Source organism: Girardinichthys multiradiatus, chromosome 4, assembly GCF_021462225.1.
Source record: "Girardinichthys multiradiatus isolate DD_20200921_A chromosome 4, DD_fGirMul_XY1, whole genome shotgun sequence".
Lineage (NCBI taxonomy): Eukaryota > Metazoa > Chordata > Actinopteri > Cyprinodontiformes > Goodeidae > Girardinichthys > Girardinichthys multiradiatus.
The window spans coordinates 51359621-51377073 of NC_061797.1; the positions used below are offsets into that span (position 1 = coordinate 51359621).

The 17453-nt window shown below is 39.4% G+C and overlaps 1 protein-coding gene across 2 annotated transcripts in view; it reads right to left on the bottom strand.

The window, feature by feature from the left end:
• Nucleotides 1-12927: 12927 nt before the first annotated feature.
• Nucleotides 12928-17453, bottom strand: part of LOC124867575 (nuclear receptor ROR-alpha A-like) — a 109532-nt gene continuing 105006 nt past the window's right edge. For both annotated transcript variants that reach the window (XM_047364093.1, XM_047364094.1), the window contains one exon: nucleotides 12928-17228. In XM_047364093.1, coding sequence (XP_047220049.1) covers nucleotides 17052-17228 — 177 coding nt within the window. In that variant the 3' untranslated portion in view covers nucleotides 12928-17051. The remainder of the gene's footprint in view (nucleotides 17229-17453) is intronic.

Sequence of the window (17453 nt, forward strand, 5' to 3'; positions counted from 1 at the left end):
TGTTGGAGTGTGTAACAATGTGTTTGAGCTATGAGCATGCCTGCACAGTGTGTTGTGTTCAGTGTGCTTCTGACCAGCTGGGAGTTAAGGTTGGACTACTGAAGTTAAAGCAGGCTGAGGCTGCGATCTGAGCCTCATGCTGAGTTCGGATCATTTTCGTTGTCTCGTCGTTTTGTGGCCTTTGCGTTTTTCCACCAGTTACTGAGTTGAGTTTTATGACCCTCTGTGTTGCCAGCTTGCTCTGCTAGTGGCTAAAGAGCTGAGCTACCCCTAAGCTGCCTATGTGGATAAATCCTTATTATTCCATATCACTGGTCAGTCCAAAGCTTTGATTTATTCCCACTTCTGTCCATTAACGGCTGGGTTGATCTCCTTCTATATTGTGCATCTTTATTTTTGATTATTAATTTACCCCTTCGTAGAATAGTGCATGCTTAATTAGGTGGAAGTTGTTGTACCAGAATAGTTTGGTTGTAAGAAGGACTATTAGTTAATACATTTTCACATCGATAAAGAGACAGAGTTTGTTTACTATAAGTAAGAGTGATTATCTGTCAACCAAGGTTAGTGTTCCCAATGTGGAAATATATTATGTGTGTGCATTATTACTATGATTCAAAACAGTGTGGGAAATAAAATGTGTAACATGTGTTAGTATAAGACATTGTGTGGCCTGCAGAAGTATTTCTCACAGGGGTATGGTGAAGTGGAAAATTACTGAGAACTGCATGTGTATGAAAATTAGAGATAGTACAACTGACTGAGTTACTCCCTGCTTATATCAGTAGATACGGGATGCAGCTGTGGGACAATACCTGTCTGAATATGGTAAGCCAGAAAAGTGTGTACGTGACTATGTGTAGAAAATATTGTAAACAAGGCGTTGCCCATTTTTGTGTGTGTTTTAATAAAAGAAATGAGCCCAGTGAGAGAGAGCCAGAAGAAATCTCGGTGTGTCCTGACCACATGAGCTCTCTCTTCTCCCTGGGTCCAGGTATTTGAATGACATACAGCTGTCTCCGTGTGATTTATTCTAATGTGTTGTGAATTCCTCTAGGTTACGGTGAATTAAACCAGCAGAAGGCCCCTTTAAAGGGATACATCAACACTACATGAGCCTGTAAAGTGTCTCTATGCTTCAGGTGGTCTTGTACACACCTCCCAGAAAGATAAGAGATTGGTAAGGTGGAACAGACTAAAGGTTGGTAGAGGATTTGGTCAAAGCTGCCCTAAAATATTCATACAAAAGCAGCAAGAAAGAGGATGGATGGGAAAATGCTAATTACTGAAGGGTAGTGAGAGTGCAGAAAGGAGTGTACCTTCATACTTTAAAATTGGATGTAACTTGACCAGCTAATAAATAATATTGACACTCAGTGGCTGTAGAGGGGAGAGAGGCAGAGGCATCCAGAAAACCCCAGCCAAGGAAAAAGAAAAAGACACTAAAAACACTGAATCCACCCTTGCTCTTTTAGTTCCCTGTTCCTCACCCTGTTTTCCTGGTGCCCTCTTTGGTTCTATTTTTGTTTAGTAAAAATCACCATGTTCATCCAAAGCTCCCATCTGTGCCTGGATCAGTGCTTTCTGTGTTATTTTGTATCTCTGTTCTCTCAAACCCTCACTGAGCCTGGTTCTGGTTCCGCTGGAGGTTTCTTCCTGTTAAAAGGGAGTTTTTCCTCTCCACTGTCGCTACATGCATGCTCAGTATGAAGGATTGCTGCAAAGTCAACGCCAGTGACTGTCCACTGTCTCTACATACTCATGCAGGAGGAGTGAATGCTGCAAGTCACTGACTGGATACAATCTGCTGGGTTTCCTTAGATAGAAAAACTTTTTATCCAATTTGAATAATAATCTGAACTGGAATGCATGGTTTGATAACTAGGACCAGTTGGGAATGTATGTAACTGACCTGAAATCGGTCTGCATGATTGGATTGAATTGACTTTTTTTGTGCCTTGAGACGACGTGTGCTATGAACTGGCACCATATACATAAACTACATTACAAGAACATCGCGAAGGAAACCCTCTTGATGTCTTGTGGTCTCTTGGAGGGATAAACTCCTCAGTGAGATGGTGATTGTGTTGACTCGTCTGCCTCAACCTGCTGACTAAGTGAATGTAAAGGGGCCCCATTCAGAGCTGAAAAGGTGTCCAGCAGGTGTCCTCCCTCGGCTCCATTTGTCGCCCGGTCTGCCTTCACCTCTCCAGCACCACCGTTTATTTCCTGCACTAATCTGTTCACAGGAAGTAATTTGTCCATTGAGCAAATATAGCTGAGTGACTCATCATGTTATGATGCATGAAAACACCAGAAACAGCTGTCTGCTCTCTGCTCGCCCATCATTCACAATCAGAAGTAGTTGACTGAGACAGATGCATGGTAAATGAGAGACAGCAGACGGGGACGACTGAGAGGTTTTTCAGATTATTCTTCATGTACCTAATAAGAAATGTTAATTGGATGTGAGAATAGCCACACCAGTCTGAGCAGGTGCAGTTTGAACCTCCGCTGCAGCTGCAGTATGGGGGCGACTGTGGTTCTGTAACCAGTGGGTTGCCGGTTCGAACCCCTGCTCTGTCCGTCTTAGTTGTGTCCTTGGCCATGAGACTAAATGCGCCTTGCCTGCTCATGGTGGTCAGAGGGGTCAGTTGTATGACAGCCTCACTTGTCAATCTGCCCCAGGGCAGCTGTGGCTACATTGTAGCTCACCACTGTCAGTGTTTGAATGCATGGATGACTGATTGTAGTGGAAAGTGTTTTGGGATCTCCATGAGTCCATGAGTGTTTTTAACTTGTGCAAAAACTTCCAAAACCACAGTAACCATGTACAGGAAATTAATGGAAATACATTAAAACAAGATTTGCTTGAAAAGAGGGCTCAGTCTGTCAAACTCTTAAAAGCATTGTAGAAAAACAAATATTTGTTAAACCGTGATTTTAAAACAAATAAAGAGCAAAAAATAATAATTAAAACTCACTTTCCATGGATTATTATGCTACCGAATCTATGCTGGCTGTCTTCAGTCCTGCGCTTCAATCACCCATCACTGATCGGGCAAACAGTTCATTAGTCAGATTCTTTGATAGAAAGTTGCAGTAAACGGTAATGTTTTTATTCAAGATTTTAAAGAGCAAACAGTTTCTGCACATCTCAGGTTTTCAGGAAGTTTGTTCCAGATCTGGGAAGCATAGAAACTGAGTGCTGCCTCACCTTGCAGTTGGGTCCTGGAAATACTAAGTAAGCAGGTCTCTGAAGATCTCAGGGGTCTACAAGGATTATGCTTGATAAGAAACTCGGAAATGTATTTCAGGCAAGACCATTTAGTGCTTTATAGACCAACAGAAGAATTTAAAAATCTGTTATTTGAGTACACCCACTAATTAACACATCTACCATGACACAGGGTAACCAGAACCTACATACATTAACAAACATCTAAAAGGGCTACAACATCTAAATACTTTATTTAACACATATTCAGTTCAATTCAGTTTATTTATATAGCGCCAATTCACAACACACGTCGTCTCAAGGTTCTTCATAACAGTCAGGTTCATATATTCCAATTAATCGTAACCATTGAACAGTTCAGTCAGATTCAGTTATTTATTCAAATTGGATAAAAGTTTTTCTATCTAAGGAAACCCAGCAGATTGCATCCAGTCAGTGACTTGCAGCATTCACTCCTCCTGGATGAGCATGTAGAGACAGTGGACAGTCACTGGTGTTGACTTTGCAGCAATCCCTCATACTGAGCATGCATGTAGCGACAGTGGAGAGGAAAAACTCCCTTTTAACAGGAAGAAACCTCCAGCAGAACCAGAACCAGGCTCAGTGTGAGCGGCCATCTGCCACGACCGACTGGAGGTTTGAGAGAACAGAGCAGAGACACAAAGAGAACAAAGAAGCACTGATCCAGGAGTACTTTCTATGGGAAGGAAAAGTAAATGTTAATGGATGTAGCTCCTTTAGTCGTTTCATCTAGAAAGAAAGAACAGATAAACTCTGAGCCAGTTTTCAAGGTTAGAGTCTGAAAGAGAGCACATAGAGTTAGTCACAGTAGAAGCTCAGTCAGTAGCCATGTCTAGGAGAGAGAAAGGGTTAAACACTGAAAGACAGGGCTATGTGGATCATCTGTAGAAGGTGAGCATTAAGTTGTTGCCAGCAGAAGCTCGGACGATGCCCCTCTCCAGAAAGGTGTCACAGGTAGACACAGAATCAGGCCAGGTGTAGCTTCTAGGAAGAGAAAAGAGAGAGAACAAAGTTAAAAACTGAAATAACAGCAAATAATGCAAAATTAGAGTAGTATGAGAATGTAGCGACGATGGTGAAAGTGGTCATTATGTCCTCCAGCAGCCTAAGCCTATAGCAGCATAACTACAGAGATAGCTCAGGATAAACTAAGCCTCTCTAACTATAAGCTTTATCAAAAAGGAAAGTTTTAAGCCTAGCCTTAAAAGTAGACAGGGTGTCTGCCTCACGGACTAAAACTGGGAGCTGGTTCCACAGGAGAGGAGCCTGATAACTAAAGGATCTGCCTCCCATTCTACTTCTAGAGACTCTAGGAACCACCAGTAAACCTGCAGTCTGAGAACGAAGTGCTCTTTTAGGAACATATGGACCAATCAGATCTCTGATGTATGATGGAGCTAGATCATTAAGGGCTTTATATGTGAGGAGGAGAATTTTAAATTCTATTCTGGATTTAACAGGAAGCCAATGAAGGGAAGCTAAAATAGGAGAAATATGATCTCTCTTTTTAATTTTCATCAGAACTCTTGCTGCAGCATTTTGAATCAGCTGAAGGCTTTTAACTGCATTTTGTGGACATCCTGATAGTAAAGAATTACAATAGTCCAGCCTTGAAGTAACAAATGCATGGACTAGTTTTTCAGCGTCACTCCTGGACAGGATATTTCTAATTTTGGCAATGTTCTGGAGATGAAAGAAGGAAATCCTAGAAACCTGTTTAATATGGGATTTAAATGACATGTCCTGGTCAAAAATAACACCAAGGTGTTTTACTTTATTATCGGAGGTCAATTTAATGCCATCCAGGTTAAGTGATTGACTAAGCAGTTTCTTTTTTAAAGACTCCGGTCTAAAGACGACAACTTCTGTCTTGTCTGAATTTAGAAGCAGAAAATTTAAAGTCATCCAAGTTTTTATATCTTCAAGACATGCTTGTAGTCTATCTAACTGGTTGGGTTCATCAGGATTTATGGATAAGTAAAGCTGAGTATCATCAGCGTAACAGTGAAAATTTATCCTATGCTGCCTGATAATTTGACCTATTGGAAGCATATATATAGTAAAGAGAATTGGCCCAAGTACTGAACCCTGTGGTACTCCACAATTAACCCTGGAGTTTAAAGATGATTTATCATTTACATGAACAAACTGGAATCTGTCAGACAGATAAGATTTAAACCAGCCTAGCGCTGTTCCTCTGATCCCTACAGCATATTCCAGCCTTTCTAAGAGAATATTATGGTCGACTGGATCAAATGCAGCACTGAGATCTAACAGAACCAGAACAGACACAAGTCCATTATCTGAGGCCATAAGAATATCATTAGTGACTTTCAGCAGAGCTGTTTCAGTGCTATGATGAGCTCTGAAACCTGACTGAAACTCTTCAAACAGGTCATTGCTGTATAAATGTTCACACATTTGATTAGCAACTATTTTCTCAAGAATTTTAGATAAGAATGGAAGATTGGATATAGGTCTGTAATTTATTAAATCATCTCGATCAAGCGAAGGTTTCTTAAGTAAAGGTTTAATTACCGCTAACTTTATAGCCTGTGGTTCTGATCCATTTACTAAAGATAGATTAATCATATATAAAATGGGGCTGGTAATCAGAGGGAACACTTCCTTAAATAATTTGGTTGGGATTGGGTCTAACATACAAGTTGAAGGTTTAGATGAAGCTAATATTTCTGATAACTCAGGAAGCTCCACTGGATCAAAACAGTCCAAACACAAATCAGGTTCTACAGTTATTTCCGATGTTGTCTCACTTGCTGAGGATGAAGTAATCATCTTCAGGAGTATGTCAAAGATTTTATTATTAATAGAATCTATTTTATTTAAGAAGAATCCCATAAAGTCATGACTGCTGAGAGCTAAGGGAATGTTTAGCAACTGTACTAAAGAGAAACCTAGGATTATTCTTGTTCTCTTCTATTAATGATGAGAAATAAGCTGTTCTAGCTTGGTGAAGTGTCTTTTTATACAACAGTAGGCTATTTTTCCAGATTAAGTAGGAATCCTCTAGGTGTGTAGAGTGCCATTTTCTCTCCAATTTTCTAACATTGTGCTTTAAAGTACGCAGCTCTGAATTAAACCAAGGAGCTAGCCTCCTATGAATGATTACCTTCTTTTTCAAGGGGGCTGCATTGTCTAATGCATCACGCAATGATGAAGAAACACTATGAACAAGAGAATCAATTTGTGAAGGGGCAGAAACAGAATTATTGCCCTCCACTGTGCTTTTCAGTGATAATGAGGAAATTAAAAGTGGAACAGATTCTTTAAAGGTTGTCACAGCATTGTCTGATAATGATCTACTATAATAAAATTTTCTTTCAGGTGTGGAGTACTCTGTTAAATTAAATTCAAAGGTTATTAAAAAATGGTCAGACAGGACAGGGTTATCAGAAACTATTGTTATGTCTTTACACTCAATGCCATATGTCAGCACAAGGTCCAGAGAATGAAGACAAAGGTGGGTAGGTTTGTTAATGTTTTGAGCAAAGCCAATTGAGTCTAAGATAGCATTAAACGCTATATTTAGGCTATCACTTTCAGTGTCAACATGAATGTTAAAATCCCCCACTATAATAACTTTATCTGTATTTAACACTAAATCAGATAAAAGGTCTGAAAACTGATCTAAAAATTGAGAGTAAGGGCCTGGTGGACGGTACAAAACAACAAACAGAAGTGGTTTTAGTGCTTTGCAATTTGGATGAGGAAAACTAAGGATTAAATATTCAAAAGAGTTGTAGCTATTGATTGGTCTGGGACTAATCAATAAATCGGACTGAAAGATGGTTGTTACTCCTCCTCCTCGCCCAGTAATTCGAGGAATGTGAAAATTTAAATAATTAGTAGGAGTTGACTCATTTATAGTAACATAATCCTCTTGCTGCAGCCAGGTTTCTGTGAGGCAAAATAAATCAATCTGATTGTCACAAATCAGGTCACTAACTAGCAATGTCTTTGAAGAGAGAGATCTTATGTTCAGTAAGCCACATTTAATTGTTTTATTTTTCTTTTTAGTCTGAGTTGTGTTTATTTTTATGAGATTTTCCTGATTTCCTCCTTTTAGATTATTTTTTAATCTATTCAATTTTGGTCGTGGGGGCGAGACACTGTCTTAATAGGGTAATGGGTGGGTAGCAGTACAGAAGCTGCAGAGAGGAGTGTTAAACTACGACCCTGCTTCCTGGTCTGAACCCTGGGTTGTCAGAATTTTGGAGAACTAATAAATTCGGCCAGATTCCTAGAAAGAAAAGCAGCTCCATCCAAAGTGGGATGGATGCCGTCTCTCCAGATCAGACCAGGTTTTCCCCAAAATGTTCACCAGTTATCAATGTAACCCACATTGTTTTCTGGACACCACCTAGACAGCCAGCGGTTGAATGACAGCATGCGGCTAAACATGTCGTCACTGGTCAGATCAGGGAGGGGACCAGAGAAAATTACGGAGTCCGACATTGTTTTGGCAAACTTACACACCGCAGCAACACTAACTTTGGTGACCTCCGATTGACGTAACCGGGTGTCATTACCGCCAGCGTGAATAACAATCTTACTGTATTTACACTGATCCTTAGCCAGCAGTTTCAGGTAGGATTTGATGTCGCCGTTCTGGCCCCTGGCAGACATTTGACTATGGTCGCTGGTGTCTCTAGTGCCACGTTTCTGACTATGGAGCTGCCGATTACCAGAGTTGGCTTCTCAGCGGGTGTGTCGCTGAGAGGGAAAATCTGTTAGAAACGCAGACGTGTTGGTGGTGACCTGTGGGCTGGGATCTAGAACAATGCTTTCTACGTACCGTCACCCAGCCGGCCTGAAGTCCCGGCTGCGCGGGCTCTGCTGGAGGACAGCTACGGGGAGCTACCCTCGGTGGCTCCATGCTGGCTAAGGGGCCTCGGCTATCTGCTGGTTTTTCAACAGCGCGGAGCCGGGCCTCCAATTCCGACACCCTCGCCTCCAAAGCTACAAAAATACTACATTTATTACACGTACCATTATCACTAAAGGAGGCAGAGGAGTAACTGAACATCTGACACAGAGAGCAGGAGAGAGGAGGAGACTCAGAGAGAGAAACAGTAGAACGGGTAGCCATGGTGGAGCTAATGCTAAGCTAGCGACCCCTTACCACTACTAGAAAAACCGTGTAAAACACGGAGAGTCCCCAAATGTTAAATGTAGCAACAGAAAGTAAGTGTTTTAACGTGCTTATGTATTATAACAAGTAAGAGATATCACAGTAGAGAGAAATCAGATCAAATGATGAGCTTCACACACCAAACAATTCACTGAGTGCAACAGTGAGAACAGGAAGTGACGAATACGCCTTACCACACCTGTCCAGCAGAGGCAGTCTGAACATAGAAAACCAAACTGTTCCTTTAAGGAGGGCGGTTTGTGGAGACAGAAGAAAATTACCTCGAGGACAACAAAACGTAGCTCCACACAGCAGAGAAAAAAGGTTTTTACTATTTTCTGAACCAAGACACAAAGTTGAAGCTTTAAGTATTAAATCAAAACAGTTATGTTGCTACTAAATGCTACTTAGTTCTCAAGTGTCATTTGAAACACAGAAAAAAAAATACTAACAAATAAAAGCCATTTAGGCAGAATGTGCTCTGCAGATACTCCTCCTTAGTGCATGTTTTATGAAAACATCTGAACCTTCAGTGCCATCTACTGACGAAAAAAAGAACGACAGGTAGATGTGATGGAAGCAGAAATGATTCGGATGTTTGAAGAGAAGTTTGGCAGAACCTGATATACTCTGTGCCCTATTTTTGGTAAAATCCTATTTGCTTTCACAACAAACCTGCTAAAATATGCAAATAAAACCTTAATTATTTAATGATATCTTTATATTATTGAATTATATTTTCAGTATTTGATCTTGCAGTATGAAGTTTTCTCCTAACATTTTGGCCAAACATCTCTACTTTGGTCTCATGTGTCCAAAGGACATTGTTACATAAGTCTTGTGCTTCATTCAGATGCAAAGCTGAAAAGCTGTGCTGCCATGTTGGTTTTTCACGTCCTCCTGGGAAGATCGGCAGCTGTTTAAAATGTTGCCTATTCTCTCTTTAAAATGATGGAACTGCCCCTTTAATCCTTCCAGGTTTGATGGACAGCAACAGTTGCTTCTTTAAAGTTATTCCTGCCATCTTTCCACATTGGCATGATGTTAGGACACACCTTTATGCTCCTGAGCAGCATAGTAGCAAAACCCTTGCTTTTATAGCGCTGCTTACACTGATGATCATCTATTAATTATGTGCATTTGATCTGCAGCACCTGGCCGCAATTTAGATCCAGTGAATGAAACCATGCCAGTAATTATGTTAGAGGACAAATAATACCACTTACTGCTAAGAAGACCATCAGAAATCTGGTTCTTTTCTTTATTGTCTTAGATCGTAATAAAACACACAAAGTGGCATAGTTAAATTAATACCCTGATAACAAAAGATGAGCTTGCAGCATACACATAAAAAACACAAAGATGGTTTCTCTGTTAGTAAACTACAAAAACTGTCCATATAAACAACATATAATACAATATGATGCATTAAAACCAGCAGATAAACAGTTTGATGCTTGGCATTTTCTTATAGTTTGCGCAAAATAACTTATGAGGTTGTTTACAGAAAACAAAACAAAGTTTAATAAATGGAAAGAATAAAAGAAGAATAAAAGAAGAATCTGCATTTACATGTCTTATTTTTAAAACTATTCACAAGTGTCAAAGATTAAAAGTTTGATTATTGCTTGACATTCAGTTATGGCTAAATTATGTTCATTATTTCTGAGGAAAAACTGACAAATGTCTGGTTAGGACATTTGAAATAACTTCCGGTTATACAAATATAGCAACACTATAATAAAATTTGATTTATTTAAAACAGCGATCATCTGATATCACTCTGCAAAAATGAAAAGATGCATTTCCAAATTACAGAGTGAAAATCTGCAGCCATTTTTTACTTTCTTTCAGTTAAGCTTTGACTGATGTCCAGCAGTTGCCTGCAAATATCTCACGGTTTTGTTGATATGTTTAGCATGAGGTAAAACACATGATCAGTTTTACTGATTTTAAAACCCACAATGTACCTATTTCAAATTATGTAAACTTGAACATGAAAATGTTTCATTGCATTATAGTTGTAGAAAATAAACCTTAATTTTCCATTTATTAATAGACCCTGTTCCGATTTTAGATAAAGTGGACAGCTTTAAACACAAGCGTTCACATGTGGCAGTAAAATCCAACCTGAATCAAAGTTTCTTTAAAATTAAAAATACATTCCATTGCCCAAACTCTTAGTCCAAAGCCACCTTGGTCGCATTTCTTCAGTTTCTTACTACAGAAAAATCATGATAATTATAATTATGTAACCTTGCAGATCCAATAAGGAAAATGAATTGATTTGTGGCTTCTCTGTGCTTAAGGTTAACTCAAAGACACTGAAGATTTTAATCAAAAAGCGCCACACTACAGCGAAAAATTCACTCAGCACAATACATCAGAGATATTGTCAGTTTGTGCAATATTAATCTCATAATGAACTGTTTGGAATGCATTTGTTGGGTTAAATTTTCCAAGTGTCAGGAATTACTTTGCATGCTCATATTACATTCAGTCTGTTGGACAGAGTTAGAAGAGGAGGGAGGAAAATATGGATTTTGTGCAACAGATACTGCCATCACAATATTTTCTAAAATATTGCAGCCCAATTCAAACTTCATGTAATTACTGATCAGTATAATCCCCACCAGAGGTCTAAAAGGACCTACTGTTTTGTCTCATTAAGTTTCCACTCTTTTGTTAGTGTATTATAGTCCTTTTTAGAACATCAGCCTACAAATAATGCCTTAAAATGGCTGGATTGTAGCTGACATTGACCTCCACCATTAAAAAAACAAAAAATAAGAACTAGCTAAATATCCACAAACTGGATTTAGTTAATAACACACTAATGGGCCAATTGAATTGTGCAGATGCTTGCGTTCTGCATTCGTTTTGCTTTTGATTTAAAGTTAGTCTTTATAAAGACATCCATCATGTGTACCCAACATCTCTTGAAACAATCACTTTTAGAAAAAAATGCTGCAAAGTTGGTATTTTTTTGTTAGCAAGCAGCTACAAGCTAACTTAACTTGTCTAGTTTTGTGGTCTGAATTACCAGCTGTGTGACTTTGTGCTTTATTTATACATTTTAATGTTTTAATAACTTATTGGTAAAAGAACAAAACAAATGTACAATAATGCAATATCTGTTTAGGTAACAGCTTAGCTGGGGCTCCCTCTCTCCAGACACCTCCTCCAGCTCCTCCAGGGGGAGCCCAAGGCGTTCCCAGGCCAGCCGAGAGACATAGTTCCTCCAGCGTGTCCTGGGCCGTCCCCTGGGCCTCCTCCTGGATGGCCGAGCTCCTCACCCTATCTCTAAGGGAGTGCCCGGCCACCCTACGGAGGAAGCTCATTTCAGCCGCTTGTATCCGTGATCTCGTTCTTTCAGTCATGACCCAAAGTTCATGGCCATAGGTGAGGGTAGGATCGTAGACCGACCGGTAAATTGAGAGCTTCGCTTTTCAGCTCAACTCTCTCTTCACCACAACGGACCGGCACAGCGCCCCCATTACTGTGGCAGCCGCACCGATCCGTCTGTCGATCTCCTGCTCCATTCATCCCTCACTCGTGAACAAGACCCCGAGATACTTAAACTCCTCCACTTGAGGCAGGAACTCCCCTCCAACCTGAAGAGGACAAGCCACCCTTTATGTTGACGCTAACGGCAATGAAATACAATTATTTGGGCATTACTATCATTGTTTCATAAACTGACTAGGTCCAAACTGAGTTGAGAAAAAAAAGAAAGTGTTGCACATAAAAACCCAGGCATCTGAATTTGACTTATTCTTTAGTACAGAACAAGCTCATTTAGCTTGTTTTTGGTAGCTCTCTATTGCTGTGTGTATTTTCATCTGTGTGTACAAAAGATGATGTATTTTGCCCGTTTTATTCTTTACATCTCCTGGAAGCAGAAGATGGGTTCCCTGTGGCTTTCTCAACTAGTCAGGCAGGCGTTTAAATGGTTTTCAGTTTTTAATAAAGGGCCCAAATTGTGCCATGAAAATATCCCCACATCACTATACCACCACCAGTCTTAAGTGTTGCTACAGGGCATAACGAATGTTTGCTTTCATTTTTTTACTTCATTAAGAAATCAAGGCCGACTGCACCAAGCAAGATTTTTCAGAGCTGTTATTGTCCAGTTTTGGCAAGCTTGTGAATTTAGCCCAAGTTTCCTGGCTTAGCTGGCCAGACTAACACAAACAACAGCTGCAAAAGTAAAGACTGCAAATTTATCTGAAGGAACATTTATTCCTTTAAAGAAACAATGACTTGTATTTTAATCTGCGTCTATAGCAAGAGTTGGCATCTGTTCTAAGGTTGTGGGATATTAGTTTTGCTGCTGTGGAAATTAACAGGCAAAATACAGAATTAGGACTTTTCACCCTAAAATAAAATTTAAACAATATTTTTACCAAAATCAAATAGGAAAAGTCAATATTATTTGTAAAAGGAAGGTTTTTCTGCTGCTCAGTAGAATTATCACAGTTATTGAGGTTTACACATTTATAGGTCAGAGGACCTCTTCAACATTGGTGGTAATTTATTTTTAAATGGATTGTTTTACATAAAACTGAAACTTATAATAAAAAATGTTGCTCATATGCTGTGTCACATACATACATACTACAATATGCCAATAAACACTCAGAATATCACGAACCCACCTGCGTGCATTGTTAAAGGGAGGTTCTCACCTTTGAATGAGTTAGTTTGTATTTTTAGGGAAATTGCTAATTATTTTATATATTCTTTGCATATTCACAAGTATTTACCAACCAATGAAATTTAAAATCATGTCTTATAATGTTCCTTTAATTATATCAACGAAGAAGAATCTGGACTTATATTGGGATCCTAGTTTAGGTTGTAAATTGGTTAAATTATGAATGGATCTAACATAGTTCCAAATATCTTAGCGGTTCTTCATTTATTGCAAGACTGATAATAAATCTTTATGAGCTTATTGATTGTGAGTAAAACATTTCTTTACAGCTTATTGCTTACCTTTTATATATTGCTAGTACATCTATTGACCTGAGTGGAGAGCTGCTGCATGTTTTTGCTTTAACAAAAGAAATAAAGATGCAGGAATAAGGTATAAATTAAATTGATTTGTAAATCATAAAAGGAGAAACAATGATTTGGTACTTCAGTGTCAGTTCCAGCAGGTGGTGCTGCAGGTTTGCTGCTGAGTGTGACGCTGCCATCTGCAGGCTCTGACACAAAATCTTCTTGATTTCAAGATTTCCAAAAATAATGTTGCGTTTAGTAAATGTTTAGCGCACAAACCCAATTTATTTCTATTCTTAGCTGGATCTGGGTGAAAAGGTACAACCTATCCTATCTCTCTTTATTAAGCCCAAGTTCTGCCGGCAGAGAAGCTTAACCCTAAGCAACGTTTACAAAACCCGTGTTGGAGGTCATGCTGCAATCATATAGGCTACAACATATGTCCTTCTGAAAGCAGGAGAGGAGCTGCTTTAAAGATCTACCAGGAACATTAAGAGAACTTCATGCTTCCCTCTGCTGACAAACGTTGTGGAGATGCTGATTTCATTGTCTAGCTGAATTTGGCACATGCCCTTATTGTCAAAGGTACCAATACCTGTTTTAATCCCCATAGTATCACCAGCAAACTAGACTGACCTGAACCACATAGTGAAGCTTTTGAGTTTTTTCAAGAGGAAGATGAGAGACACCAGACCCAACAATGCAGATCACCTGAAGACTGCTATCAAAGCAACCTGGGCTTCACCTCAGCAGAACCACAGGCTTATGGTCTCCAAGCCACAGAGAACCTGGGTTTTATTTTTTCATCAGCAGTAAGCCATAATCTGAAAAAAAAAAACACTTTTTGAATTACTAAAATGAATAAAACCTTTGATGACCTTGTCATTTATTCGCCTGCGTGTTTGAGGAGAAATATAGGAAAACATTTGGTTAAGTTTTTGTTGGCTGAACACCGAGGATTTTGAACCTGCTCCAGTTCGGACATCATCACATGTAATCTGTCAGCAATGCAGGTTATTAAATTACTAAAATACAACTTAACTGTGCAGCAGGATCTGCTCTGCTGTGGTGCTGCTTGTGATTATGAGATTATTGTGTTTGAGCAGCTGGGATGGATGCCAAACTATAAAGCTACACATGTTTAATCCTTACCATGAGGACTTTTTATAAACTGACAATATTTTGATCCAACTTGGATTTTTTTTTAACCTAAAAACAATCCAGAATGGATCTGAATGTTCATTGCTTAATAATTAGTGCATCTTTGCAGCTTTTGCATTTTCACTGAAAGTTTTTATGGACTTACACCCGACCTGTACACGTCTAAACACTTCTTAAGATTAGTTTTTGCATAAAGATCTGCAGAGAGAAAAATACGTAATGCCAGATTTAAGAGAACACATGGTACGACCCCTGGTAAATTTCTACTCTTTGAGGTTAGTCTGCTGTTTAATTTGACACAAAACAAGTTTAGTTATTTGCTGAACATTCTGGTCTCCAAAATATACCCGTACAAATTTAAAAAGATGTAATTATAATGTCTGGAAAAACTTTTTTAAAGATAAAGTAGAGGCAAAATGATGGAGTCAGCCTGTAATCTGCATTACTGAAACAAATACCTGCACAAGTCTAATTCTGCAAATGAATCTGCGCTTATGAGAGTTTGCAGAGCTGTTGCAGCTGAAACATGGACACAATGAGCGAGCTGTCAGCAGAATTGGAGGGCTGAAAAAGATTTATCCATCCTGAACAGCTGGGTCCAAACTAAATTTAATAAACGGGAAATGTCCAGGTAGACAGAGGAGGACATCAAACCGTTGAGACAGAAAACTCAGAAGCTGAACTGGGAGAAATTAGCTGGAGGAAGCCAAACTAGAACCACCATTAATGAAAAGAATAATACAATCTTCTGGATGGCTGAAGAGAAGCAGACATGGTCTGCAGAGGATGGGATAAAAGCGGAAATCCGGGACAAATCCTTGTTCTAGATTGGCCAAGGACATGATCCTGGAATCTTTGTGTGGTGCCATCCTAATGAAACGTCTAAAGGGGAGTGTGTGAAGAAAACCAGCAGATGGACAATGAATCTGTCTATCAATTCTTCATGTGTAAAATATGTATTTCCTTCCTATTATTAACTTATGACATGTAGCAAGGCGTGCCAATGACCATATGTACTACTTGTGTATTTAACTGAGTTACTCAAGCAGTTGGAGACATTGATTGCGCTCTTTCCAGCGCCACCTGGGGTTCATAGGCCTGCTTTCTACTTCCATCAGTTTACAGTTAGGGCTTACGCTTACGTTTTCTGAACACCAGGTGGTGTTTTCAGCTGCGTTCATTAGATGCCAGGTGGTACAGATGCGTTTGTGATTAATGCACAAAATGGCTTTCCATAAATAAAACAGACATGCTGCTCACAGGTTACCAAATGTAGCTTTCAAACAGCTAGCTCAACAAGAGTGAAAGAGTAATAAATGGCGCTTCTTTAGTTTTTCTACCTTGACCTTTTTTGATACTAAAAAAAATTTCCAAACAGCCAAATGTTCCTTTCTTGTAAATGAGGGAAAGGTGTAACAGTCTTTATTTATTAGACACCAGGTGGTATAATTAAAACTACTTCTAAAAGTAGCTGTTTTTGACCTGAATTTTGTATCAAATATAAAATTAAAGCAATTATATCATGTTCTAGACTGTAAATACAGCAATAGCGCAAAACAATGACAAACTATTTTTACTCAAGATTATTGTCCCGTGATAATCTCCAAGCATGCCTTGTATGCAAAGATTCAGGGTCTAAGCCATTGTGCAGACAGTTTCAGTGTCACTAACACAGTAAAGGTTCAGCTGGAAGGAGGGGCGATAACTCCCAGACCTTTGTGTGCTCAATGTGATCAAACTCTCTGCACGGTTGTAATAAACTGCAAAAATGACAGATAATGTCATTTTCTTCAGTTTGGTTTACCGAGCCAGATTGTCCAGCAGGTCAATAAAACAGCTTAGTGTAATTTCTGGGACTTATTTTTAATTGAACATGCATTAGGTGAAGTGATTTCTGTTATTTGCCAGGGATTGGAAACTCCATTGCAAATCTACCAGGCTTCACTTATCACAATAAGAAATCTTAGCTGCTGAAAATGATTAATATGAAGCTCCTTCAGCTGTACTTCAATACTGATCAGAGTAAAACATCTTCCTTCGCAGACTCACCTAACCTCAACTCTTTTTTAAGTAGAGGATGGTTGAACAGCCTGTAAATACTTGATGCAACTAAAACTACTTAAGAATATGTACATGAAAACTAAGTTGTCTTTCTCTGTATAAAAGCCTCAAGTTTTAGAATTCAAGCATCTCAGAAAATGCGTTGAATGGGATAGCTAGTCCTAATCAGTAGCTCTGACATGTGTTCTTCAGTAAGTTATTTAGGAGTTCATTAAAAATACCAAGTAACCAGCAGTCCTGCAGGTAGTGTCCACATGTTTCCAGCGCCAGACACCCTTGTTGCTGTTCCTGCATCAATACTGAGTCCAGCGCAATAGTGCAACAACTGAAGAAAATCTGGTTTCCGCTTGAATGCTCTAAGTGATCTACCAGAGCATCCAACGTGATTCATTAGAGGAGCAGGTGCAGGCGAGCTCACATATCAGGTGTGTTGCTGGTGTGTAAAGTCCCGTCCAGGTCGGCAGCAAACAGCTCCTTGTAGAGAGGAGGGAAGAGTTTTCGGACCGTGTCGGGGTAAACGGCTCTGAATGCCGACAGCTTCTCCGAGTGCAGACTGCACAGAGAACGCAGCACCAACACCTTACACCTGAGCTGAGGAGGGAGCACAAAACGCAGGATATCAGTTTTTACAGCATTGATTACATCATTAGATTTGTTTGCATGCCAGAGGTTGCAGTTGCATACAGCTGCAGACAGAACTCATTAATCCTGTGCACGAATGTCATTAATGTGGAGTTTTAATGTTTCGTCTGAACTCTTTCCCAGCTGCAACCAACCAGTTCAAATGAACTCTACCAGTTCCTCCACAACGAGAGG